This window comes from Aptenodytes forsteri, unplaced genomic scaffold, assembly GCF_000699145.1.
Source record: "Aptenodytes forsteri isolate BGI_AS27 unplaced genomic scaffold, ASM69914v1 Scaffold229, whole genome shotgun sequence".
Taxonomy (NCBI): domain Eukaryota; kingdom Metazoa; phylum Chordata; class Aves; order Sphenisciformes; family Spheniscidae; genus Aptenodytes; species Aptenodytes forsteri.
Genome location: NW_008795863.1, coordinates 556,501 through 583,185, shown reverse-complemented (window position 1 = coordinate 583,185; position 26,685 = coordinate 556,501). Strand labels below are relative to the sequence as shown.

At 36.9% G+C, this 26,685-nt stretch overlaps 1 protein-coding gene across 2 annotated transcripts in view; it reads left to right on the top strand.

The window, feature by feature from the left end:
* The first annotated feature begins 1,458 nt into the window (after nt 1-1,458).
* CDH7 (cadherin 7) overlaps nt 1,459-26,685 on the top strand; it is a 72,852-nt gene continuing 47,625 nt past the window's right edge. The window contains exon 1 of one of the 2 annotated variants that reach the window (XM_009284080.1): nt 1,459-1,859. In XM_009284080.1, coding sequence (XP_009282355.1) covers nt 1,650-1,859 — 210 coding nt within the window. In that variant the 5' untranslated portion in view covers nt 1,459-1,649. The remainder of the gene's footprint in view (nt 1,860-26,685) is intronic. The other variant, XM_019473343.1, reaches the window with a different exon arrangement.

The window sequence follows — 26,685 nt, the reverse complement described above, 5'->3', positions numbered from 1 at the left end:
AAGGCTTTAAATACAGTCTGTAATCAGAAGAGCGTTTTATTTGTTTCATGTTTCTGCCCTCTAGGTACCTTTGGCAGCACGATGCATAGGCATTCTTCAGCTAAAGAGCCTGACATACTGAAAACAGATAGCAGAGATCGCATTTCACTCAATTTTAATAGTAGTGGGTAGGGATATAATAATAATCTATCTAGAGCATTTAATGTGTATGTGATTTAATGTCTAGGCTTTTTAGATTAATTAAATGTAGAAAGGATGAAATCTTCTTTCTTCCATGGCTTCCTAAGTAGCAGCGGTTCACTCCAAATGAATGTCTTGTTATCTGTTTTAATTTCATCCTCATTTTCACCTTGTGTTTGGCACTTCTTAAATACTTCTCGTCTGCCTCATTGCTCACTCAGAAAGGGAGGATGCCTATTTCAGAGGGAGCATTGCTTACCTGGGGTTAATGCAGGTGATTCCCCTGAACCGCAAAGCTACATTTGGTTCTGACTGACAGAACTTACACTTTTAAAAACGTTATGCTAAGTATACATTTTTACTTGGCCAGAGAAGGCTCACAATTGTAAAAGACAGAAAAAAAGACTTATTTAAGTATCAAAGGGGTTTTTTTTGTTGTAAATTATTATTTTTTAGTGAGCTCCACCAATTACTAAGTGATCAAGATTTTAAAATAAAAAAGGACAAGATGCACAAAAAGATACAACTTGTATGTGTTACTGCTGAAAAATAATTTGTCATTAAATCAAGGTTTCATTGAAAACACAAAATCAAATTATCCTCTGATCTTTCTGAACATATTTGAGCATAAGTATATAAACTAGTCTTCTTACCGTGCCTGACATTTGCTTTAAGAATGTAGTAAAAATGAGTGGGGAGACTCTGAGGGCTTTTTAGCGGGTCAGATTCAGATCAGAACAAATCGTAACATCTGGTGTACTGTGACTAAGAATCAGTCAAATTGATCTGATTCATCTTATACTCCTTTATTTTACTTTTCAGTTATATGGAAGAGAGTTAAGCTAGCATATGTCCTTTCCATTAATATAACTTCCTGCCTGTATCTGGTTTGTAATTATGTCACAGTAATGGCAAGTAAAGCAGACTGTAGTAGACAGAGGAGGAAAAATCAAAACAAATTGTAAAAGTGTAAAAAAATACACTTGCTTTGACTATTTCAATAATAAAAAAAAATCGGCCTTTGTACTGGGGAAACTGGTGTATTAAGAGAACAGTCATGAGAAAACTTTATAAATACAGATCTGTCTGCAGAAGTAATGCCATCCAAGGAACGGGCTCGAGACTCTCAAAGACTTATTATGTAAACTCAAGTGTGTTGATGATGAGAAAAATCATAAATAATTTTTTTTTATGCATTATGTGAAAGCTGCAAAGAATTTGCATTCTTTAAAAAAAAAAAAAAGTTCTGACAACAGTTCTTGTCTTTTTCCCGGATAGGTACCTATTACACCATTTCTTTGGTGAAGGCTATTCAGCAGCGGTGACTTCTTCCAATCGACCACTCCACAAATTATTATCTCTGGACTCCCAGCTGACACCCTGCCGGAGGCTAGAGCTACTGAGACAACTGGAATTGTGCCTGCTCTCGTCAAGGTTTTTCCTTACACGGGGAAAAAAGAAAAAAAAAGATGAAGTTGGGCAAAGTGGAGTTCTGCCGTTTTCTGCAGATACTAGCTCTTTTCCTGTGTCTTTCTGGGATGAATCAAGCAGAGCTCTCGAGGTCCAGGTCAAAGCCCTACTTTCAATCAGGGAGGACGAGAACCAAACGCAGCTGGGTGTGGAATCAATTCTTTGTGCTGGAAGAATACATGGGTACAGACCCACTCTATGTAGGAAAGGTAGGGGATTTAAACAAACTTTGGAGGGTGCAGATGCTTGCTTTTTGACGTGTTTATATGGTGCAACCTGAAAATTGCTATTCTGTCAGTGTGGTTGAATTAAGCCAGGGTGGGACAAAGTTTTGTAGTTTGAAAAAGAAAAATGTTTAACACTTCAAAACAGCAACACATTACATTCCTGATTCCTCTTGCAATTTTCTTTAAAAGCTCTACATATTAGCTATGCTTCTTTAAAGGATTGCAATAATGAAAGTGTTTTACCAGCATTGATAAAATGAATAATACTTTATTACTAATATTAGATGTACTTTTTTCCATCGGAATGGAGAAATATAATGATGAATATTCTTTTATAAGAGCTAACAGCTAGTCCCAGAAAACAGAAGTTCTGCGTTATGTTGTTTGCTCTCTAAAGATCAGCACTGCTGAAGTGAAGGGAGAAAGAAGCAGGCATCTGGGGGTGTGACAAGTAAGAAGGAGGGCATGTCTGCATTACTGCTTTGCTTTGACGTCGCCTGGCTGGCAGATGGGCACCTTGGGGGCCTCGCTGCCCTCCGTGCATAGCACAGCCTTGTGGCTTTACCTTCCCTTGGATGGGTACCAGGCCAGCGCAGAACAAGGCCTTACATCAGGGCATCCCAAAAGGCTTGTTTCGGGCGCCCGTCGCTACATGTGGAGCGCACTGGGCACAGCTGTGAATCCGGGCCTTAGCTCATTCACTGCCTTGTGCTGACGGGTAATACGCTTCCTTCAGCAATTATGAAGGGAAAAAAGCCCCAAACAAAAAACCCTCTTGTGTTTCTATGTAACATTTATGTGTAATCATCTGATTGAAAGAAAAACCCATTCTTCTACGTAATATCAGAATCAATAAACAGAGTTTCTCATTAAAATATAGCAAATGCATAGAAAGCAAGGGAGTGACAGCTTTTGGAAAAATGGCATGCTTACAGAAAAAGGAGATGAAGTAATCTGAAATCCACCGCTTCAAATATACAAGTGCAATGAATTTCAGCTTACTTAATTCGTCGTTCTGAGACAAAAACCTCGATGTTTGTGTTAACACAGTTAAGCACTTAGAATTTAATCATGCCAACTGAATAATCAAGTTAAATGGGGAACTGCTCTCATGATTACAGCTATGGTTGTGTTTAGGTTCTTTTCTGAACCAGGGCTGGTACTTTGCACAATTGAGCCCTTAAGAAAGATGTGCTAGAATCAGAAATATCATCTCTTACTACAGCAGTCCTGAAAGTTTTTGTTAAGTTTTAGGTTATGTAGCAGTTTCCATTCTGATGCCATGCAGCTGCTGCTTGGCTTTGTGAGTTTTGTCTTTTAGGCAAATTTGTTCTCGGGTTGGAGCTTCTCTTGTGCCTCTGGAAAATAGCATATTTGGCATTCTTGCCCACTGATAAAAAAGGAAGTGTGGCTTGCAAATTAGAATTTCTCTCTTGGAAAAGAAGTGTCTTTAAAAACTCAACTGAAGACTAGTTTTGATCTGTAGCAATTCTCATATTCATTCGATTGCTATATTATGGCCAAAGCTGCTGTGGTAGCGCTAGAGTACATGATATTTGCATGTATGCGGTTATTTTTAGCTTCACAGTCTGCTCTTTCCTGTCCTTTACAGGAGTCCTAGCATTCATAAGCAGATACCTTCTGAAAAGCAAACCTTTTTTTCTGAAACAGTCTGTGCCCAGCCTGCTTTTGTATCAGCAGTATGAATTTTTGGCTCAGGAACTCACATTTGTACCAGCAACTCATTTTGTAGGAAAAGCAGATAAAAATTTGCACTTGCAAAAGCAAGCCCATCTTCCTGGAAACAGAGTCCTTGCTGAGCATCTTATAAGAGAAGACGTGCCCAGTTCCTAACCTTCTCACTGGAGAGGCTTTTTACTGTGTGGTTCCTGAGGTGCAATCATGACCGAAGCTGCATTCCCACGCAGGGGAGCAAAAAGGTGAAGATGTGATTTTCTTTCCGTATGTTAACATATTATGTGTAGCACCACTCTGAAGTGAGCAGCAGTCGTCTTCCTCCCGCTCTTCTCCCCTTAAAAATATTGCTGTTCTTGTTTCAAATCCTTTGCAGGCAGGTAGGGACTGAGAAGACCGAGATTTTGATAGGAAGGTTGGTTGGGTTTTTTATTATTTTTTTATTTCTTTCCCTTTGGTGAGGAACCTACGGCAAGCAAAGAGCTGGCATAACTCACTTCTTTCATCAAGTGAAGTGGAAGCAGCAACCAGACTCTGCCTCGTGTTCTGCAGAGTGCTCTGCTCCTGGGGAGGTCAGTCCTGCACTACCTTAAGTTCAGGATGCTTTGCAGGGTGCCAATCTAACTGCACATCTAGGAACAAGGAACCTTCCTCCAGATTTTAAGGGCTGTGAGATAAAAATCCTTCAGAAACACTCAGGCAAATGGAGCTGCAACAGGGAATGTTTTCTCCTTGCCACTATTCAATTTTACAAAGCCCTAGGCAATTCTGTTTGGAAGGCAGCATTTGGAGAACATTAGGGTTATATGGCAAATCATCCAAGAATCATGAAATACCAATGTTAATTCCATGTTCAGCATTAACTCTGTCCTCCTGGGTTTGTGCACTCTGACATTTTAATTACATGATCATACAGGGTAAAATCCTATTCCTTTTAAATAATGTAACAAGATTCCTATTCACCTCAGTAAGATGAGTCTTTCACTTAAAATAATTTTTCAGTGTTTTCATGTTTGTTTAATAAGACTTCAGATCCATACCTGAGGTATACTGCAGCCTTCCTTCTTGCATCCTTGACATCCATTTATTGGCAGAATGTTTTGTTTGTTTGTTTGTTTTGGTTTGTTTTTTTTAATGTATTTATTTTCTTAAGGCGGCAGGGGCCTGTTTCTCGTGTCACTCTGGAGAAACCTCTGGAGGAGTTCCATTAGTTTTACACTAATAGGAGTCAGAGGTGACTGAGGTTTTTTGCTTTTTTTTAAAAATGTAGGTCTTTCCTCTCCATGGTATGAATTTTAATCATCTTGGATTCAATCCTGAGTAATTCTGAGTGCCTCTTGGGAGGTGCTTAACATGTAATCAGATTGTGGACTGAACCATATACAATTTCTTTCTGTCTGTCAGCAGAGCATATGTCATGTTCGCTTAAAGGGCTGAAGCATTTAACTATTTAGCCCATTTACCTGTTCAGATAGGCACTGTTATCTTTCAGACATGTCATGTAAGAGATGAGGCAGTTAACTATGATGCTAATTTAGCTAAAAGCATAGGTGTCTTCTGTTTTCTGGAAAATGTTTACTATTGCTTGGTAATATGTTTTGTGAAATGTCTTACTCTGTATTTTCCATATAAATGACTTTAATGGAGTCTATTTGGGCATAAAAATAATAGTACATAACAGTTTTAAATGATTCAATGCATAAACACCTAAAATTAGGAAAAAGTGTATGCTATTATATTAAATTTTGAAAAGCTATATACAATCTTGTAATTAAGTCTACATGGGTACACATTGGCAAAAAGGGGTGCAGTTAAAATAGAATTTTAAACTTTTGTTGGTATCTTTATTGGTTTTGTTACATAGCTATCAGACATCCAGGGTTTGGTTGTGAGGGTTTTTTTTGTTGCTGTTGTTTTTTGTTTTTTTTTTTTTTGTTTTGTTTTTAATTTTATGTGTTCTGCTGCAAGACTGTCAGTCTCCTCAAAAGCATTATGACACAAAGTCTCAGCCAGTAATCCTTTCATTTTTCTTATTTTAAAAAAAAAAAAATCAAAAGAAGCCACAGATAAACTTGAAGAAGTGAAACAAGGCTGTGAACTCCATGTGAGATGCTGATTGATGGCTGGCTTCACTGTTTTCTTTTGGATCCAAATCAAAGCTCCTTTTCCAATGGCTCTAATTTTAGGTATAGTTAAAGACAGGGACAGTTTCAAGCTCTTTGCTGAGTTCAACTCTTTTTTTTTTTTCCCCTGAAACCTCACTAAGCTATGAAGGACTGAAAATAAAAGAGAGAAAGACATAGGCTTGATTGAGCACAAACCCAAGAAGTTGATATTTAATTTTGAGAGGCTCACCGGTACTTCTCAAAAATAACACTTGGAACTTGTAAGATGCCTTGCATGTAGTTGTTATTTATAATGTATGGGGAAGGAAAGCATAAATCCTAACCTACATTTTCTAGATGGTAAAATCAAGAAAAAAAGGTTAAATGAGTGGACTAAGAGCATGCAGTTTGTTAGAGCTCACAGTCATTGCCTTCCAATTCCATTTTACCTGCCTCTTTGTTTTTCTTCTAACTGTTTTGAGATAAAAAGGCTTGTTGGATTCAATTTTCAAACATGGAACAAAGTGCATAAAGCTAATATTTGCATTATTATTTTCTGGAGTAGTACAGAATGAGTGAAGCATTAAAAAAAAATGCAATTAACTGAAATATTTCCTAGAAAATTAGTGCATTTAATGTACATGTTTGCGCCAAGGCAGGGTGGGGAAAGGGCTTTTCAAGCCGCAAAATAACAGTAAGTGTATGTTATTGTCGGCACAGAGAGTGGATTGTTTTTTCCAGCCTCAGCATTTTGGAGGGAAGGAGGCCAGACAGGGGAGGATGCTGGTTTTTTGTGTTTGTTTTTGTTTTTCAAAGGTGTTGGTGAATGTGTCAATCGGATGACAGAATTATTCACATATGATATTTATCTGTGGTGTGACCTTATATCAAGCCATACAGATGTACTCAGAAGTAGGGCTCTTTTTCTAGATCATAGCCTGACACTTTCAGATGTGGCTGATGACTTTTTGACTGACTTGGATAATAAGTGTCTTTGCTAAAATACATTAAGGCGGTGAATACTGTGGAAGCGCTGGCCACTCAGTCAAACTCAGACTGATACGCGGGAATATCAGCTGCTGAGAAACTGACGGAACTTATCTGTGATGAAAGAGCTGAGGATCTCTGAATAGAAATTAGCCCAAATAGCTTTTCATCTCTAGAAACTACACTACAGCAGTTTTACTGACACTTTGGGAAGTGGTGAGGAGATGGGGTGAAATTACAAAGGCTAAATGTGGGTAAAAGAGACTAGGCTGCCTTATTTGCAGACAACGAAGCAGGAGGTGGGTCGGGTGCGAGTCCCTGGAGGGCTCTGTCCCTCTCGCTGCCTCTGGAGGCAACCCACGGGGACCTGCACTCTCTGCCCAGCCTCAGCCTGGTGTCTCGCCCCTCTAAGTGTCCTGCGCAAGATAAATGTTCACATCTGCTCTGCAAGTAAGCTCCCGGCTGAGAGGAGCTACACCTCTGCACAGATTTTTTTTCTTTTTTTTTTTCCCCCCCCAAGTACTTTTGGGAAAAAAAAACAACCAATCCCAACCCAAACCAACTGTTCTTCATCTGTCTTTGTGGACACTATGTGGAAAACAAAGATGGCATAATAACTCAGAGAGAAACTTCCCCTTTGTTGTATTTTTTGCTCCTTTTCTATTTATGTTATCTTTACTTTTAGCATAAACTTTGAAGCGGTGTTGTTTTATATACTCCAAAAGGCCATTTATGAAAGTGAAAAAGCAAATCTGCTGTATTTCTGATACTTATCCATCTCAGGATCTCTTTGTTGTTCTGTGCTATGAAAATTGATAACAGTTGACCTTTTAAGTAAAATGGGACATGCCATTCCTGTCGACGTTTTTCTACCGCAAGTGCTGCAAGCGAAACAAATGAACAGACAAAATAGTCAAGTCCTGCTTACCTGCTTTGTGGATGGAATAGATCTTGGTGAAGGGATACTTCAACTGTACAGCAGTGGTATGAATTTACCATCTCAGCTTGTACTACGCAGTCACTAGTAGCACACACTTTTCTTCATTGGATAGTCACTGTGGGCTTTGTGTTATTCCATGCTTTACTTATTTGGATTACCCTGAATAACTGAGAGCTGACTGACAATCCGAATGTTTCCTACTTAGCATGCAGGGCTAAAGTGTCTCTGGGGAGAACGGTGAGATTAAGGCACACAGGAAGAATTATCCAAAGGGATAACCTAAAATCTACTGCTTTTTCCTGGTTGATTTCATTAGCCTGCACAGCTATAGTGTAATTTCCTCTTTCCCTCTTTATAGGAAGTCATCTTTTCACATAGCTGAATGGATACAGAAATGGGTTTTATGCTGGGGATTTAAAGTGATGACAATTTCACATGCTCAAACACTAAAAGACAATTTGTATGTAATTTCATTATTAAAAGCAATAATAGAGTTGAGAGACTTATGGTTGGATACTGAACCAGAACATGCAGCTTTTTGATCTTTTAGTATAATATAGAACATTGATCCTTAACATGTGACATTACAGAAGAGGAAGGTTAACGAAGGTGATGACAACATCTGTAAATTAAGTAGCCCTCATCGCAGCTTTTTATTCAATGGCACAGCCATGCTATTTATATAATCCTGTAATACCAGTTCTGTATTTCAGTAGACTAATAGGCTCTACCTGCAGTGCTCTGTTCTGAATTTCTTTTGGGCATTACTTAAAACTATATTTTATGGGTCTCTGACAAAACAGAAAACAAGAGTAAAAGCTAATTTTGCAACGATATGTAGATGCAAGTCTCCTGTATGCTGGTTATCAGAAAATGCTTTCTTTTCATGAGAGCATGAGATTTACAGTTTTGATGTCAGTCAAGCCCATGCTGCTTCAGCTGACTTTTTTTACCCATGTTCTAATGTTCCTTCTCCTTTTCATCTGCTGAGCTTGTTTTCAGTCCTCTAGTTCATGCTATTGGCTGTCACTCAACATCCAGTTTTACCTCCATCCTCTAGTCTCACAGTTGTGTATTAATGATGTTGGAAATACAGCGCTGTAAAACTAGGGCTACCAAGAACTGTGTGTATTTGCATTTTTCTAGGGCTAAGGAAGTCCAGTCATGAACCAAATTCCCACTGTGCTAGCCACAGTGCAAGCAAACACAACCCCTACCCTGAGGCAGTGGTCTTGTAAGACAAGAGGCAATAGTGGACTAAGAAGCAACGACAGGATCCAGAGAAATATGGAGACGTTAGTCAACATCCCAAAAATAGCTTGAGAACAATAGCTCACTATTGTTCTTTGTTATGAAGATAGAACATTATTTGTTCTGAAAACAAGAATCATGCAACATTTCTAAACATTATGAACAAGATAACGGAGTTCTTTCCTGCCTTTATTTTCCATCCTTTATGGATGACAAGTTAGTTGAAATTCATAAGTGCAGATCTATTTGATATTTATGTTAGTACAAGGCTACTTCTTTTGGACCAGTGAAGATAAAGGATATTTTTCCGTTGCTTTCAAAAGATCAAACTGCATATGCTTTAAAGTTTTACATCTTGTAGCCTGCTATCACACTACCTTTTGCATGTTGCCTTTTTTCTTATACCTGTACTGTTAGACATAAGTGTCTGTCTACAGACCCAATGGGCATTCATTCCATGTATTTAGTATTTTCCAGTCTGAAAGTGCTGCCAGGACTATTGCTGCCTTGTCACAATTCTTCTGCTGAATTTCTTCTTTGCTCCACACGATTGGTTTGTTTGTTTGTTTGTTTGTTTTAAATATCACACTGCACTTCTCAAGTTCCTTGGTTTTTTTTTTTAGTAATCAATTAATGAAATAGTACCTGTGTACACATGTCAGTTTTTCAATGCTAACTTTTACCAGTTAAGGGGAGTACCTGGGGCAACATATTTAGAGATCCTGAAAAAAACAGGGAATGGTTCCTTCATGTCAAATAAGTTGTCTTTTACATACATATACTGGTGATAAGTCCTGGAAAATCTCTGCAGTATAATCTTTTTCTTTCAGCATTATGCATTTCCCTGGAAGAGTTGGCTGAGCTAAGTGCTAATAGCGGAACTGCTGAGAGAAGAAAGAAGTTAATACACTGGGTTGCTCACTTATCTCAGAATAACTATTAGCTACCTTATGCTACCAGCATCTTCTCTGTCGCTTTTGCACTGTAAGAGACACTTACTGTCACATATATTGGAGAAAAGTAGCTTTTAGAAAAAGCAGTGGAGTTTATGCTGTTAGGAGAACTCTAATTCTGTCCCAACTGTCCAAACCATGGTCGTGGTATGAATACCAGTCTACACCACGAGCAGAAGTTCGAGGAGGTCATAATGCTTAATCTCTCATAGCTTCAAGGCTGTAAGAAGGAGGATTAGCCAGTTAAAAAAAGGGTGGTTTTGTTTACATTATATTAAAAATATGTTGTCAACACCTAACTGTATATCACTTGACCTCAATCAATGGGAACCGCCTTAACCTTCCCAGCCTAAGAGTAAACTTAACCTATGAAGAAGATCCATTGACAAGAGAAGAACACATCATGAAAAGATGCTGATCACCAAAATCAATAAATATGCTCATAAAATTATACAATATATTTAGGATTAATTCTTGTAGATGTTTTTGACTCAGCTAAAAAATTACTACCATTAATAGTTCCTTGCGTATTCAAGTATTTGCTGGTGCTACAGCCCTGTGCTGTTGCAAAAGTAATATTGTTATTTACGTGAGTGTAAAGCACATGGTACGGTAGTAGTACTCTATAAATCATAAACAATATAGCAAAGAACAAACACTATTTTATCTTTCAGATAAATAGGAATACCAAGACAAATATAGCTCTTTTTCATATAGTGGTTCATGTGCAATTATTCATCCAGAAAATATAAAGTATGCCTTACTGTCTCAGTCTCAGGCTGTCTTTTTCAGAATGCTCCCCTGGGAGAAGGAGGTAGTTCTAAACATTCAAGAAGAAGGCAAAAGTTTTTTAATATGTGTTGTTTATTAAGTTGTGCTGTTCATAGAGTAATTGAAGATTTAATCCAGAATCTTGAGATCAGTTTTATCGACCCTAGTAGACCATCTGAGAATATTAATTTTGGAATACAACTGTTTGGCCATTTTAAAATTGAATTTTTAACTGATATTTTATTCTGTAGGTTAGTAAAAGAGGCATACTGAGGACTGATTGACAAGAGGTAGCAATATATTCCACATTTGGGCAGTGAAAAAATAGCACCTTCCTTTCATATAGTCATACAGTATTCTTAGAGCACGGAAGGCCTGCGTTGTGGTGTTTCCTATGGGTGAATAGGGTATATGTTGAGAACAGCTAAAGGCAGTCCAACATAATGTTCTACCTACATCACAGGAGATTCTTTGGCCCTCTCTGAGTAGAAATAAATAAATTTAATGTCATTTTCCAGGTGATATAAGGAGATTTTTGCTGCATGAATTCCACAAAATGTTACCATAGTCATACTGTCCCATTTAGTTTTCCTGTTTCTGTAAATCATGAGAAATTACCTTGAGGACTATAGAGACATGCAATTTTGTTGCTGTGGAGTGTGTGTGAGAAGAATTGAGCCCACAAAGTTATTTTCCATTTGAAGTGCTTCCAAAATATGGAAAATCTGGTACTTGGATACATGTGTAAGGATGATAAGATGCTTAAACATTTCATACTGAGGTACCAAATTGTAATACTGCTGACTAGGCAATCAAGCATTTCATTTTCCTTACAAGGTAGGCAGGTGCTGCATAAGGCAAAGTTTAGCTTGTTTTTCTGAAACAATGAAAAGTTTTCAGACACAGTTGGGAAAAGCAGATAGTCATTTCTTGAGTTTCCATAATCATGGTATAAATGCAATGCCATAAATTGGCAAAATACTTTTTGCCAATTTTTCTTACAAAATTTACACACATTATATGGGCAGAGTAGGCATTTGGGAAAGTACTTGACATATTTTTATGTTTCTTTTTTAATTTGCAGGGCTATAATGCTGCATAGTGTTTATATTAAAACCTGTTAAATAATTCCTCTTGCTCCTAGATGTTCATAATCTTCATTCATATGTAGACTGTTGTCCCCCCACCCATCTGTTACCCTTTACCACTTAACTGTTGCTTAGCCAAGCAGTACATATTTCACACTTTCAAGAAGTTTTCCTCATTAGTCAGCACTGCAGCACAGCACTACAGTCCTGTGTTCATCTTTACTGCTCTATTATTCATTCCCTCTATTTTTTCAATATCTTCCTGACAATAAAAAGCCATGACTAGAAGCACTCTATTATACCTTCAACTAAACAGGAAATAAGCCAAGTAAAACTGTTATTTCCTGTCTCATTGTATGATTCAGATCGCACAATTCATGTTTGTTTCTTTCTTTTCAAGCTCATGTCCACTACTACTCTGAGGATCTTAAAGCCTTATTGCTTTTCTGTTTTATCCTTTCTGCCGAATCAAGTGTACTCCTGAGTGTGTATCAATCCCTCTTGAAAAATTCGGAGAGCAAAGAAAGTATTAGTTGTTTAAAAAGTTGTTTCAATTTATCTGTTTTACTGATAAACTGAATGAAGCCATGTCAAAAGAGGTTTTATGGAGGAAACCAGCAGGAACTGGAGTGATAGCAGTGATGGAGCATATACATAAATGTATGCATATGTGTATATGTATAAGAAACAATGGAGGTACCTTACCTTGAGGAATAATTCCCACTTGTACTGACATATTTATTCAATTCAGATTTATCTTAAGATTGAATGAAAATGTAAAGATTCTAGTCTTAACGATTTGAGTACAGGAAAAAAGAGATTGAAAAAGTTTAAGAGAAGAAAAAGCATCCCCAAGAGTAAGTGTGAGAATGCAAGGACCATGATGAAGCAATATGCTGTGTTTTTCTCACTCCAGAGCCTGATGGAAAGCTGAAAAGAACAAATCGAAGCAATCAATGAAAATATTAATTTAGATTAAGGTATAACGATCATATGTATAGGTCTTGATTCCCTTTGCTCTTTGCTAAGGATGCTATATGTGTGTATATGGGGCATACATTGGTTTAAGTCACATCAATCCACCACACAGGGGTTCTAGAAAGAAGGCCTTGTAGGTACCAATGCCAGCTGACTTAGTTATGGTAACACAGATGGGAAAAGAGGGCAGCTAGCCAGAGATCCAGTAACACCCAGGTTTGAGAAACACCCAGGAGACTAGGTCTGTTAACTAGCAAATGCAGTTGAAAGGGACAAAAAGGTAAGTAAAGCTCATTTGTAATCGAAAGAGGAAGATGCCATGTACAACAAGGTAATCTGTGATACAAGACAGCAGAAAAAAATTAATATCATGAAGACAAAAACTAGTAGAACAGTGATTTTATGTTTCTTTTCTGGGAACAGGGAAGCAAAGGATAGGAAAGGAAAGATGTAAATATTTCTTATAAAACAATACTGGAGAGGGCTAGACAATTCAGAATTTGACCCAAAAAAGCCTAAAATGTGTGCAATATGGTGCCAAACAACATAGGACAAGAAAGAAAAGCCTTCCATCTCTAGAGGTTCCAAGAATTATGGGGTCAAGATAGAGTGTGGATAAGCAAAAAAGCAACTTGCAGATCTGGAGAAGTCCAAGCAAGTCTCAGCTCTCAGCAGATGGATAGAAGAATGTGAATATGTGCAGCTGTCAGGGCAGCAACTGGGCCATGTCCAGACTGTTTCCAAATTAAGAGCTGAAAATTAGAAGGATTAATGCTCTGGTCTACCACCAAGGAAAGCAGCCCGCACCTTACGAAGCAAATTTGTGTTGGAGTTAAGGGAATTGAATAATGACACTTGTGGGTTTTCTATGTCTTTCAGAACCTCAGTGGACATCTTTCCTTCTAGACTGGTATTTTGACATTCGTCATTTCATGTAAATGTGTCTCCTTCAATCTATTTGCAGACTACATGAGAATTTTTTTTGCTGCAGACTAATTTCAATGTCCTGTCAAGATTAGATTTTGTTCCATACTATGTAAGCCATAGTATCACATTCAACAATTTCCCTTCATTTATTTTTTTAGTAAGTAGAGCTGGGTAGAAGATGATGGTCCATTCTGCTTGTCTGATGGCAAAATCATCTTTCCAGAATGGTTTTTTTTTCCCAATTTTACTTCTAGAAGCACAAAATGAAATCAATGACTGCTTTTCACATGGGATGATGCAGACTGAGTGTCCAGGTGCTTTGTCTTGCTTCCAAAATATCTGCCAAGCAGGCAAGGAAGGCAGGCGAGGAAGACAGAAAGATTAAGATGTCCACCTTGATGACAGATCCTTCTGATACCTTTAGAGATACAAAGGTCTATATCGTCAGACTACACTAAAAATGCAAGATATTTACCTTTGCTTCTGAAATAAATTTATCTCTGTGTATTAGATACAGTGGCCCACCTTCCAGTTCTGACCATTTCATGCATGCTTTATACTATCCTTAAACTGCAAAGACCAATTTGGAACACAGTTTGGACTGTAGCAGGATGAGCTAACAGGTTGTGGATCAGATTCAATTCTCCGGAAAATTACTTTGTAAGGTAATTAGCAAGTTTATTACAGTGAACAAACCGATCAGCAATATTGCAAATTTTCCTGGAGTCAAACGCTCTTGCACCTGTAAATAACCTTTACTGATAACACAACTCTGACAGAACCGATACGAGTGCCATTATAGAGAGTAATGGGCCGAAACCAGATATTTTTTTCCCATAATTACTTGGAATTGTTGGAAATATAAATATAACTGATGATGAACATTATGTTCAATGCTTTCCTAATCTATTCTCAAAACTTTTGGTTTTGTTGGTGGCAACAGAATGCAATGAAATAAGATAGATTTTCTTAAACTCTAGAACATTAAGGTACTATTTAATAATGTTTGGTAGAGGACAACATTATTTTATGAATGATGTTTTGGAAGGCAAATTGGAAATATAAATATAACTGATGATGAACATTATGTTCAATGCTTTCCTAATCTATTCTCAAAACTTTTGGTTTTGTTGGTGGCAACAGAATGCAATGAAATAAGATAGATTTTCTTAAACTCTAGAACATTAAGGTACTATTTAATAATGTTTGGTAGAGGACAACATTATTTTATGAATGATGTTTTGGAAGGCAAAGTAAGAGATGTTCTTTTCTTCATACTCCTGAAGTTGTGTGTCTCATTAATCAATAGACCGTTCCTGATGTTTTGCAGTAAGGTTGGGCTCAAGGAAAACATTCAATACTCTTAATTTTTTTACCTCAATTGAAGGTTTAAATGCTTTCAGGGTGGAGTGTGGGACTGTGAGGAGAAGCAGCAGGTTGCCACATGGAAAAGGCAGCTCAGGGCCACGAGTCTTCACATTGGCTTAGAAACCCAGGGTGTCTTCACTAAATACAACACAACAGTCTAATACGTGTCTGATTGTTTACAGAGTAGCAGAAAATTTGCTCTTAAAAGTGGCTCCATAAAATTATACTTCATTACTCACTAGATGAATTCTATGTGTGAGTCACACCTGCCTGTTCTGGTGATGATTTTTTTTCTACTTATTATTGCTATTAGTCCTGCTGAGCTAACACAGCTGAGAGACAGCAAACTGCATTCTATTATTTCTTGAGTGTCATCCACAGACGTGTTTGTTATGTTCCACTGACTTACACCTGCACAACCCAGTTGTAAGCTATGGGACCATACATTTTTACAATGAGAACAGAATCTGAAGATAACAGGGGTTTTACTTACTTACGTAATTGGAGTCATATTTCATCTCCTGGAAAGAAAGAAATTGTCTTTACAAGACTCAGCCAAGGTTGCAATACGAACAGCTTACATATGACTTGTCCACTGAGTCTATTTGAAATGCAAGTCACAGAAAAGCATTGCTGGTTTTATACTACCACTTTTCACTATTTACTGAATTTAAAATAACATTTTCCTTTTAAAAGATATAATTTTTTTGGCAGTATCTGTTAATGTATGAAGCTCCGAACTTTATGAATGAGGTTATAATTAATTATTTGTTTTCCCTTAAAAATATAGGGGCAGATCCTCAATGAATGGAAATTGCTCTCTCCTTGCAGTGCAGAGCTGTGCTGATTTACACCAAGTTGTATAGAACTTCCCTAAGGGGAGATATTAGCACAGTTTTTTAAATTAAGCGATCGTTTTAATGGACCACACAGAAGGTGTGAGACAAAAGTGAAAATGCCTTGAGTATAAAGTTCTGAACATTACAATTGGTGACAGAAGGCCAATCAATGAGACAGTAATCCTATAAAAATACAGAAAGATCAGATTGCTTGTCAAATTAGAATTGCTTTAATATGGATGCATGCAAGGGGATAGCAAAGGAGCTGGAAACTTTCCATCTGCTTTGTATACAAAGTGATTAGATTGTGATCACTTAGTCCAAGAGGATAGAAATGATGCACAATTCTGCTGGGATGAGACATGCAAATTGGATCAATTAAGCTTTGAGAATGCTCAGACAATCTGGTAGAGAAGTTTACATGCTGTGTCAAGTGAAACTTAGCAAAGATCAGTCTTGAATGCTGGGGGCAAGTATTACAGTGATTTAAACTCTAATCTCCAAGAATAATTAATTGTTTTTGGATTCATTTATAAAACCGATCAAATACTATAATAAAGTGATCAGATACTATAATGAAAGATCCCTTTAGGAGGTATTTGATGGTATACATGAGAAATATGACAGACAAATTAGTAACAGTCATCTGAGTTGAAACATTTGAGGTAGATGAGAGTAAATTGAGATGACTGATCTTGTTTGCAGTTAATAGAATACACAATACTAATAACTCCTGTACCTTCATGTTGACCACAATGGTTCAGAAGCAGGGAGTGTCCTCATATGGAACTCATTGTGTGCTTTATTTTTATTGAACCAGTGCTCACCCAGAAGGGGAACAATGTGAAAATGATCATTAGATAAGAGTGCTCTAATTTAGTCAGGAACCATCTAAGAATTTGAATTATGTACTCTATGCAACGTCTTTTATAGTGGCAAAATGACAAGTTGTTTCGGATAATCAGAGGGGGTTTTATCTAAATCAAAAGTTCCCAATATATGTGAAGTACTGGAACCTTCAGAAATGAGTTTCTGAAGGAAGACTTTGAACACTTTCAGTAGAATCCAGATGGCTTTCAGAATTAGAAACAGGTCTGCACAATTTGAATTTTAATGTAGATTTAGCAAGTATACATGACCAACGTAAAATAACACCTGCCATTTCAGTATTTTCTCATCATTTGTTCATCAATGGCACATAAATTTATTGTATTGCCAGCATTTAATGGCAGTGAGTAAGAAACACAGCAAGAATGTGTTCTGGTCAAAACACGAATAACAGACAAAAAAATCCTGGGGTGGCATCAGCATTGTACGTGGCAAAACTCATATCTATAATTTTTTTTTTTAAAACAATAAATGAATTTTAATTTTAATCCATAAATATCTTCTCTCATAATGTGAAATGTCAAAATATGATTTAAGGAAACAAGGTGTAATGACTGCATAGGAATTTGATGAGATTGTCTTTATTAAACACTTATCGCACTCACCAAAATAGAAAAAGGCACCAGGAGAGCACTGCCCTTTACGTACAGTTGTTAAAATCCTTCTAAGCTGGAAGGCTTTACAATTAACCTAGTATTGTTCATGTTAAGGCAGTTTGTTATGGTTTTGAAATACTAATGCATTATCCTCCCTCTCAAATGTTTTCTGAAAAACAGCACAAACCACAGGCATTAAAAGCATTTCTTTCTCAGCCCTTAATTCTATGGAGTAAAAATGCCTATCAAAATATGAATTACTATCTTGAGATCAGTCTGGTTATAACTGAAAGCCCTGGCAGACCTGCAAATTTGGATGGTTAAAAAAAAAAAAAAGTTAAGAAGAAATCAAACCTTTTTAAAGTATTTATTCACAAAGGATCACTTTAAATGATCTGAACAGTTTAAGACAGACTTTCAAATGTCCATATTTACTGTGCATACCCTACTTCTGCTTGTTCTGAATACTGAAGAGCTACAGTGTGAATTTATGTAATGGAATCACTTAAGCTTTCAATTCTGCTTCTTACAATTAGTCTATGTGATGCACATTGCTGTTCATTAAAGCATCCTTCCTTTGCAGAGGGATTAAGGCTCTATTTCAGAAAGGCGCTTAGGCATATGCTTAATACCAACTTTCATGAGCATTAAGCAAGTCCTGACATGCTGTACACAGATAAGGATGATTTCCTAACTTAGAGAATTCTAAAAGAGAGATTTAATTTGATGTAGCACAGGGTTAAATTTCCCTACTCTTTGGAGTAAATTTTGAACAATGGGCTGTTAATTAACTAGTCAGTATATATGGAGGGATGGATATGTATTTTAGAAACACTTTTGGGTAAAAATCAATGCGATAAACCATCTTCAGTGAAATACGTAAGAGTAGGGGAAAAAAGAAATAAAAAGACATTTTCCTATAGCCTACTGAAAAAAGAACAACTTATTTGTCATTCAGTGTTTTACCTTTACTGAACTGCAGTGTTAGTAATCGGTCATAATAGTTAATAGAAAGCACCACAGAAATGTTAGGGTGTTTAATCAAGCCAGTGAAAAAGAGCTAAATGAAATGTAAACACACTGACAACAGTAACTCGTGTTATAAGATAATAAGGTAACCAAGGGACTGTTCTGCTCTTTTTAAGTGAACTCATTTTAAGACACGAGACAAGTGTCTACAGGAGGATATCTAATACTGGACTTTATTTGGTCAAGCATTGGTTTTTCATGTTACATTGTCATACTAGCAATGAAACTGTAATGCTTTGCTATAGATTTTCATTGCTGCCCTTTTAATCACAGGAGGATATCTAATACTGGACTTTATTTGGTCAAGCATTGGTTTTTCATGTTACATTGTCATACTAGCAATGAAACTGTAATGCTTTGCTATAGATTTTCATGGCTGCCCTTTTAATATGAAATAATTTAGTCATATTAAAATATTATAGTAAAGTTTTACATTCAAAATTCCCTGTTCTTGCTGTATTTCCTTGACCCACTCTCAGCTCTGAGCAGTTATGACTCTCTCCCCAACATACCTTCCCAGGGACTAATTATGTGTGATATGGGCATTGTGTCAAATTCTTAATTTTGCACTTTAAATCTAGGAGTAGTCCTATTGATCTTAGTGGGAATACTTATGGGATTAGATTTGTGGAAATGCTTTGAGAAATATCTGGGTGGTGTGAAACATTTTATAACATATAAACAATATGATCATATGAAGAATTGTCAATTTCAAGTTGACTATAAATCTTTCAGGAAAGTCAGCACTAAGTATTGCATTTATCCAAACATATACAACTTTATAAAGAAAGACATAGGAATTTAATTTTTAAGAAGCAAACCACAATAATGAACACTGGTGCCCTGACGTGTATTATCATTTATGTACGTTAAAAATGGAGATGTAGAACAACATTTTAATTCTGCTTTGGTTTAACAGTTCCATAAATTTTATTTAATGAGTTCTTAACTGTTTTCGGGGAATTATAGGTTAGTGTGGCTGTGGACCCAGTTAATTGCATTTTTTCTGTATTGTAAATCTTTTGTCATTAAAATGATCAGATCGTGCTGTCTTCTGTAGTCTAGTACTTTATAAGCTTCTACAGACACAGTTAGTCACAGTAATTGTGACTGCTTTACAGTTCCATATTTTACCGTTGTCTTCTAGTCTTGTCAGGGTTTCAGCACTTCCCACTAACACGCAAAGTAAGATTATAAGTGGATTTTTATTATCATTAAGCTTTCAAGAGCAAATGAAATTTGAGGAATTGATACAGCATCAAACCAAACCAAAAACAGCAGAAAAAAGCTCTACACCCTCCGGGTATCTATTTGTTGGTACTAATGTTCTTTGGAAGCAGGTTCCTATGAGAAAAATCATTATCAACCAAGCAACGCTGCAAGCTATTTGTGATAGCTGAAACAGAAACAGGATAATCACTCTAAACTATAGATCAGTAGTTTGTCAAAGAAGAGACAATATGGGAGGTATAATTTCCACTCTAAAACAAAGACATTCAGTATAAGTACATATCTTACGTCAGGAAAGACATTCATACCAAATGAATTTTTGTTTGTAAATTTGGTATTATTGATATGGTAGTCAAACAAGAAGTGTGTGTATGATTATTTTTCCCACTGTTACAGATAATTCTTTAGATTACAGAGTTAGATATGAAAAAATAGATCCTGTAATATGCTTTCATTTTCTGTGGTTGAAATCCTAGGCCTGAATTATCACAGCTAGGTAGAAAAAGCGGTATGGGAGAAATAACTTTCCAATCAGTATGTTTGTATTCTTTTTTCTTATTTCTATTTTCAAGAACAGGGAAAATGTAGAAGCATTCATTTCACATTATTGCAGGTATATAAATTCTGCTATTGCCTTTCTTGTTTCATCTCCCCTCTTTCCCTCTTTCCTGTGCCGTAAGGCAAAGTGCATTCGTGCATTCTCTGGTCATAAAAATAAATAAATGAATAAATAAAAAAGACTTAAAAATCATAAATAATTAATAAAAGGATTAACATATTTTTTGTAATGTACAGTGGTATAAGAACAGAAAATATTCATATCACTGTAAATATATATGTATTTATGCATATATACATATATGTATTTCATTCAAGAAAAGTTTATGCTCAAGAAACAGTTCTTTATTGTATGTATATTAATATTGTGCAGGCAGAGATTGTTTCCTGTGTAGTGGGGAAGTAATTTGAGAAGAAGAATGAGTGAAGTTTCTTGAAGGCTCTGTTTCTGTAAGCTGCTACATGTGCATAAACTTTTCAAGGCCATAGACATCTGGTAGCCCACAGATATTCTTATGAAGTATACTAGGGTCTTTGGTATTTATTTGCCATGCTGCATTTTTTAAGCCTGATCACTTTCATAGAAGATATGTGTGGGGAATGCAGGGAAAGAGCATCCTCACACAATTTTATTACACTGCTGAAATAGAGAGTAGTGACTTTAAGAGAATTTTGTCTTACAGCTTCAGTGATTCTTGGCAACAAAATAAATCAAATCACTGGACCAGTAAATACGTTGGTTTAGTATATAACAGCAAGTAGTATGGTGCATTATGAATAGATATGGATCATGTGAAAATACTATTGGTATGTATGGAAGAGAACTTAGTCCCTTTCCTGGAGAATAAGTAAATACAGAGACCCAAATACAGCTGGTAAGAATAAATGTTCGGGAATTTGTAAATAGAATTTCACTCCAGTGGTATTTTCACATGATTTAATTGCTTTAGGCACTTGTATAAATGAGGTTTGAGTCATTGGTTTCTTTAATCAAAAATTAAATCTATTTGGATAAAAACAGAAACAGTTTTTATATGGTAAGTCAGACAGCAAATCCACTACTCTATGGCTCGGTTTGTCAGTGATGCAGTTTTGTTACTGAAATACTCAGAATGAGTACTCCAAGGAATAAATACTGATGGACTGCGAGTGGTTTGGGAAAAAACAAAACAAAACAAAACTGAATATTGAACAGGTCTGTAAGGATTCCAACGTGCATATTGTTTACAAACACTGTGGTCTGTTTCCCCATTATAAATTCTAGCAAGATAATTTCTGAAAAGCTTGAAGTGTGTGTGTGAGAGGAAAGCAAGTCTCTTCTTTCCATTCCTATTCTGAACATGTTATGTTGCCTGCAGGCTCTTGGTGGTGCTACAATACAGTATTGCTGTCCCCCCACCCCCAATAAATATTATGCAATTAGTACGTGATGATGCACAGTATACAGATGGCTTTTACCTCCCAAAGCTGCCAAACTGTCTTTTTAAGAGTGTGAATGACAAATAGTAATTTTGGAGAGTGACATGTCATGATGATGGCCCATTAAAGCTCCTCAAGAATACTCAGCCAGCTACATATGCCCACTCAGCTCCATCTACAGCAACAGCTGCTTCTGGGTTCCTCCTGTAGCTGCACTGATCTTGGTGGGCTGGCTGCACAATGCCCTGTCACCACAGGGCATTTCGTGTTCTTATTAAAACCGGGGGAGAGAAGGCACAGATTTGTGAGTACAGCATCTGCAGAGATCAGAGAAGAAGAGGACAGAATAAGGAAATGTACATGTGAGTGTGTGCATGTGCATATGTACGTATACATACATACACTTAAATGTACACATACATTGTATACATATATACAATCACTATATCACTCTCTATATAAAGAGCTTAATTATATAAGTATACACAGAGAGCGAGAGAACACTATAGACACAATTGAGTGTTATTACGAGAAAAAAAAGTCATAAAAATGTGACATGGTTGCTCTTATCACATCCAGTTTTCAGTATTTCCTATTAATTATTCAACTCACTAGCCTTTAGATGACAGTATCTCTTATTCCTAGAGGAACCTTTAATCTGAACTTTGTCTTCCACTTAGAAGCCTTGAGGGCTTACTTAGATACTGACTGGAATGTTATGAAGTGTTATTTTTAGAATTTTGGTACTTTTATTTTGAATTTTGTTTGAACAATAACCATCAAGGAACTAAAGAAGTTTCACTGTTCTCTTTCCCGTTTCACCCCTTTTTTAAAAAGGCTGACAAAATTAAACATTCACTTCTCTTCATGTGGCTGAGGTGATAAGGTTATTTCCTCCTGGAGCTGATTGGTCCTTCTGACTGAAGAGTATAAGGGCTATATATTTTTCACTAAACTCTTCCACCAACATTTCTGAACCTTTAACTAGGGAAACAAAATGGGGGAGGGAGGGGATAGTAAAGCCTAACCGCTTATTCCAAGTTTGATCATGGGAGAGAATAAGTCTGAGTAAAATAATAAAAATTCTTACTATTTTAATTTCTTAAGCACAGAAACATACATTCTGTAACAGCAAAAAAAGTTCAGAACTACATTAATAGGGGAAATAAGGATTTTTTAATTTTTTTTTTAAAGAATGTTGCTTAGTTCATTCAGAACAAGCTGACACTTATGCTACTCTCTCCCCCCCGGCGCCCCCCCCCCCCCCCCCCCCAGTAGGCTTTTTTTTGTGAACTTCGAGTAGTAATAATACACACCCTCAATAAAATGACACCTGACCAGATTCAGGTTATCAGCCTTTTTAATTCCTGTTGCAATAAACAGAGCATGAAAAGAAGATACTAGTAAAGTTATACAGCTTTACTCTCAAATACTGTTCTTGCCTAATACTGATTAGTCACTCCACTTACTACTTCAACATTTTCTTTCATTTGTACTTTTTATTTTTCCTTGCTGTTTTCTCCCAACTTGTCATTCTTCCTTTTGCCTGTCTCCTTTTGTCTTCCTCTTGCCCCATCTCCTCTGCCTCATCACATTCATCTGAGGTCTTTCATCAATCTGTTTCCCATTCCAGTTCTTTCCTGGTCCTTCAGACCTGTCCATGTTCTTATCCACTTTGGCTTTTTGGTTTGTGGATTTTTTACCTTGTTTTTTTTTTTTTAAACTCAGTTTCCTCTCTTCCATCTTTATCCTTCTTATTTATTTTCTCTCTTATCCTATGCTTTCTTAATCACGCACCTGCATAAATACCTTGATTGTAGATGGAGCTTTGTTCTCACCGGCTTTATAGACACTGTTGAATATGAAGATCTCGGAGGTCAAAATACACCAAATGACATACAATTTGCCAGCAGGAGGGCTATTAAGGACAAGCTGTGGGATGACACAGCTGGTACTCCCAAAGGGATGTGCCCTGGTTTTACCTTGAATGTGAAATGCGCTCATGTGATAGGTAACCTCTCATCTCATTGCCTTTATGGTGTTCCTGGGTAGATATATTGGCTTGTGGTCTTTTATAGGATTCTAGTACTACCTGTAGCAAGACAAAAGAGGATTCGGAGATAGTCTGAGTTCAGGCAGCCTATAAGGACAGTGCTGTATGTGAAGAGATCTCAGAAATGTCTCGGACCTCAGTTGTCTCAGCAGCTCTTAGGTCTTTGGTCAGCTCTGAGCACTCTAGACAAAATTTTGGGTGTTTTAGATCAACACAAAACAGAGGTCTTGTTTTTTGCTGACTGGGTTTTGAGCAAGCTTGTCACCAGCTGCTTGTGTTAGATAAATATAAAGTGGTTATACTGTGGTCTACAGCATGCGACCTTGTTGTACTCCCACATGACTATCTCTGCACTTGCCTGACAAGGAGAAAGTCTGGAGGCAACAGAACAGTGCATGAAATTGCTAGTATGTCAAAGTGGCAAATTGGGCCACTGTGGCACGGTTGTCTATGCTGGTTCCCTACTATACTGACAACATTGCTGAGACAAGGAAACTCTGGCAGCATTACAGGCATATTCCTACTTTTCAAAGTCTAATTAAAAATGTTAGGGTTTTGGATATAGCCATTTATATTGACTTGATCTCTTGTCCTCAGTATTATCTGTTATGCTCAAAGCACAGAATATAGACCAGCATATTTCTTTCTGAGCCCAGGCTTGTACTATAGTTTTACATAAATTAATAAAACCAAAAGCAAACAGAAGCCCTCCAGGAGCTCCTTTATCACTTTCTCAATGTTTCTTGGAAAAAAAGACTTTTATAAGGCAATCATTACCTGCTGAATAATACTTTCACTAGTGCCTGGGTGTGAAGTCAATTATATGAATCACAAGCCTTTGCTGACATCAATAAAATGTTGAGGAATCTCTTCTGTCCCACATGACTTCTATAATGAGACTGAAAAGGAAATTAAAAAAGATGTCTTAAGCTGTTGATATTGAAATACGGTTACAGTTTACAAGAGTGAGAGTTTCATAGCTCCCTCTGAAAACAACAATTGTATTAGTAACTAATGTGTTTGTGAGGCCCTTAAACATTGCAGAAATGTGGTATGTATGCACATTGGATTTTACGTAAATCTTAACTCCTTTTTCTATGCTGAATTTTAAATATTAGTTATTATTTGCATTCAAATTGTTCCAAATTAGCAAATTAATTGTCCAAATTAATTGAACCCTTAGTTATCCTGATAGTTAACAAAAATAGTCTTATATTTTAAAAAAGAAGAAAAAAAAAACCCAAATATCTAGTACTTTATAGGTCATCACAATTCAGAACACTTACTAGCAGTGATAATCTGAGGGGAAAAAGGATTTCAGAACCTTCTAGGAGCAACCACAGTAAATACTGAATCCAAGAACAGAAGTTTTAAGCACCTGGCTGTTGTGATGAGCAAGATTTTATAGAAATAGCCAAATTAAGTCTGTTTCAAATCACCTACTTTCTTTCCTCTTCTGGCAATTACGTTTAGTCTGTATACACCCGACAAGTTCCCTTTTTAAGTCTTCCCAGAAAGCGGGGGGGCATGTTATATATGAAGACAAGAGTGTCTTCCTCCCACAGTCAATTCTCAGTTGGTTTGTGATAGTAAGTTGTGGTTATAAAAAGGACAAGACTATTGCTCCTGGCTTGGTGTTCTTTCTTCCATTTGTTCTTTCTTGCTTCCTAGTCCCTCCTTGCTTTTAGTGAGAAGGCAGGAATAAAGCTGCGGTTGAATCAGTTCCATATCACCAAGAACTATGGATGCCTGCACAGTCATGAGGAGGCAGTTTTCATTCCTCTTCTCCCTTTCTAGCTACTTTCACAGCAAGAAAGAAGAGGGTGCAGGCAAGGTAACTCCTCCTTGAGAAAACTTTTCAGTTGTTCTGCAAATGAGTGCACATTTTTTATGGTCTCAGGGAGCTATGGAGCTAGGTTGTATTGAAGCATCTCATGTTTGCTCTGTCTGTCTCTTTCTCACCATTTCCTCTGTCATCCTGCTGGTGCTGAAAACCTCGAAGCTCCTCATGTTCTCTTTGTGCTTTTCTTCTTCACCCTGAATCTGTAAACTCTGCAATGAAACATAACCCATGCTGCCACAACAAAAACACTGCAGGACAACAGGAAAAACAACAGGAAAAACTGCAAAGAGAGATCTTTGGGGAAGAAAAAACAGAGAAGAGAGGCATATGAACATTGCACCTGCTTTAAGGAAGCCTGAACTGAAAATCAGAGAAATAGCAAACCTCTCATTCAGACCTCAGAGGTCTGCACTTTTAACACAGTGCAGTATCTCTGTTTACTGATAAAAAGAAATGTCCTTCTCTGTTGAAAATACTGCATTAGCGTACTTTAATAGCAAGTGATGCAAAATGGCGTCATCTTTGGTTGCACAGATCTGTACCTACAAATAGACAAAATCCAGAAACTATTGAGTATTAGGGATCTTGAAGGAAATGTATTATTTAGGTTTCCCTAGAATAATCATCATCCTAAGGGTCCACATAAACATAAATGCATTAGGTGAGTCCCTATACTAAACTATATTGCTGCAGGGCCAAAAAATTTAGGTGAGGATAAAATTGCATTCATTAAAGGAGTGAAGCTGACTGCTTTCTTCTCTCACACATATCCAAACTAGCATTTTCTAAAACTGAGAGGAGTTTTAGGAGTTAGGCCTAAGAAGATATGAATGCCCTTTTTAGGTTGAGTTCAGAGACACTCAGTAAATTATCTTCTAAAAAAAAAAAGAAAAAAGTGCACTTCTTATTCATACTGGCCCTCTCTGCCTCCACAGAGGCTTGTGTGGCTTGTGTGGCTTTTCTTATTAGATTTGCTCACTCTCTGCTAACTTTCCTAGAACATCAAAAGTTATCCTCCTGTTAAAAATGCATCATCTCTCTGCAGAAGCTTGCTGCTTCCTTTTTCTGTTCTCATGTACTCTTTCTCGTACATGGTGTAATGCAGGGAACACCCAACACCAAAATTCTTAAAATCTTCAGGTTAAATGTATGTGGAATGTAACAAAGAAACAATAGGATCAGCATATAATAATTGGATCATGAATCCCATACTGGAAATAAGGTTACTTGAAAACCAAGGCAAACTGGAGAGTGACCATCATGGATATTGCATGGAGGCAACAACGGATA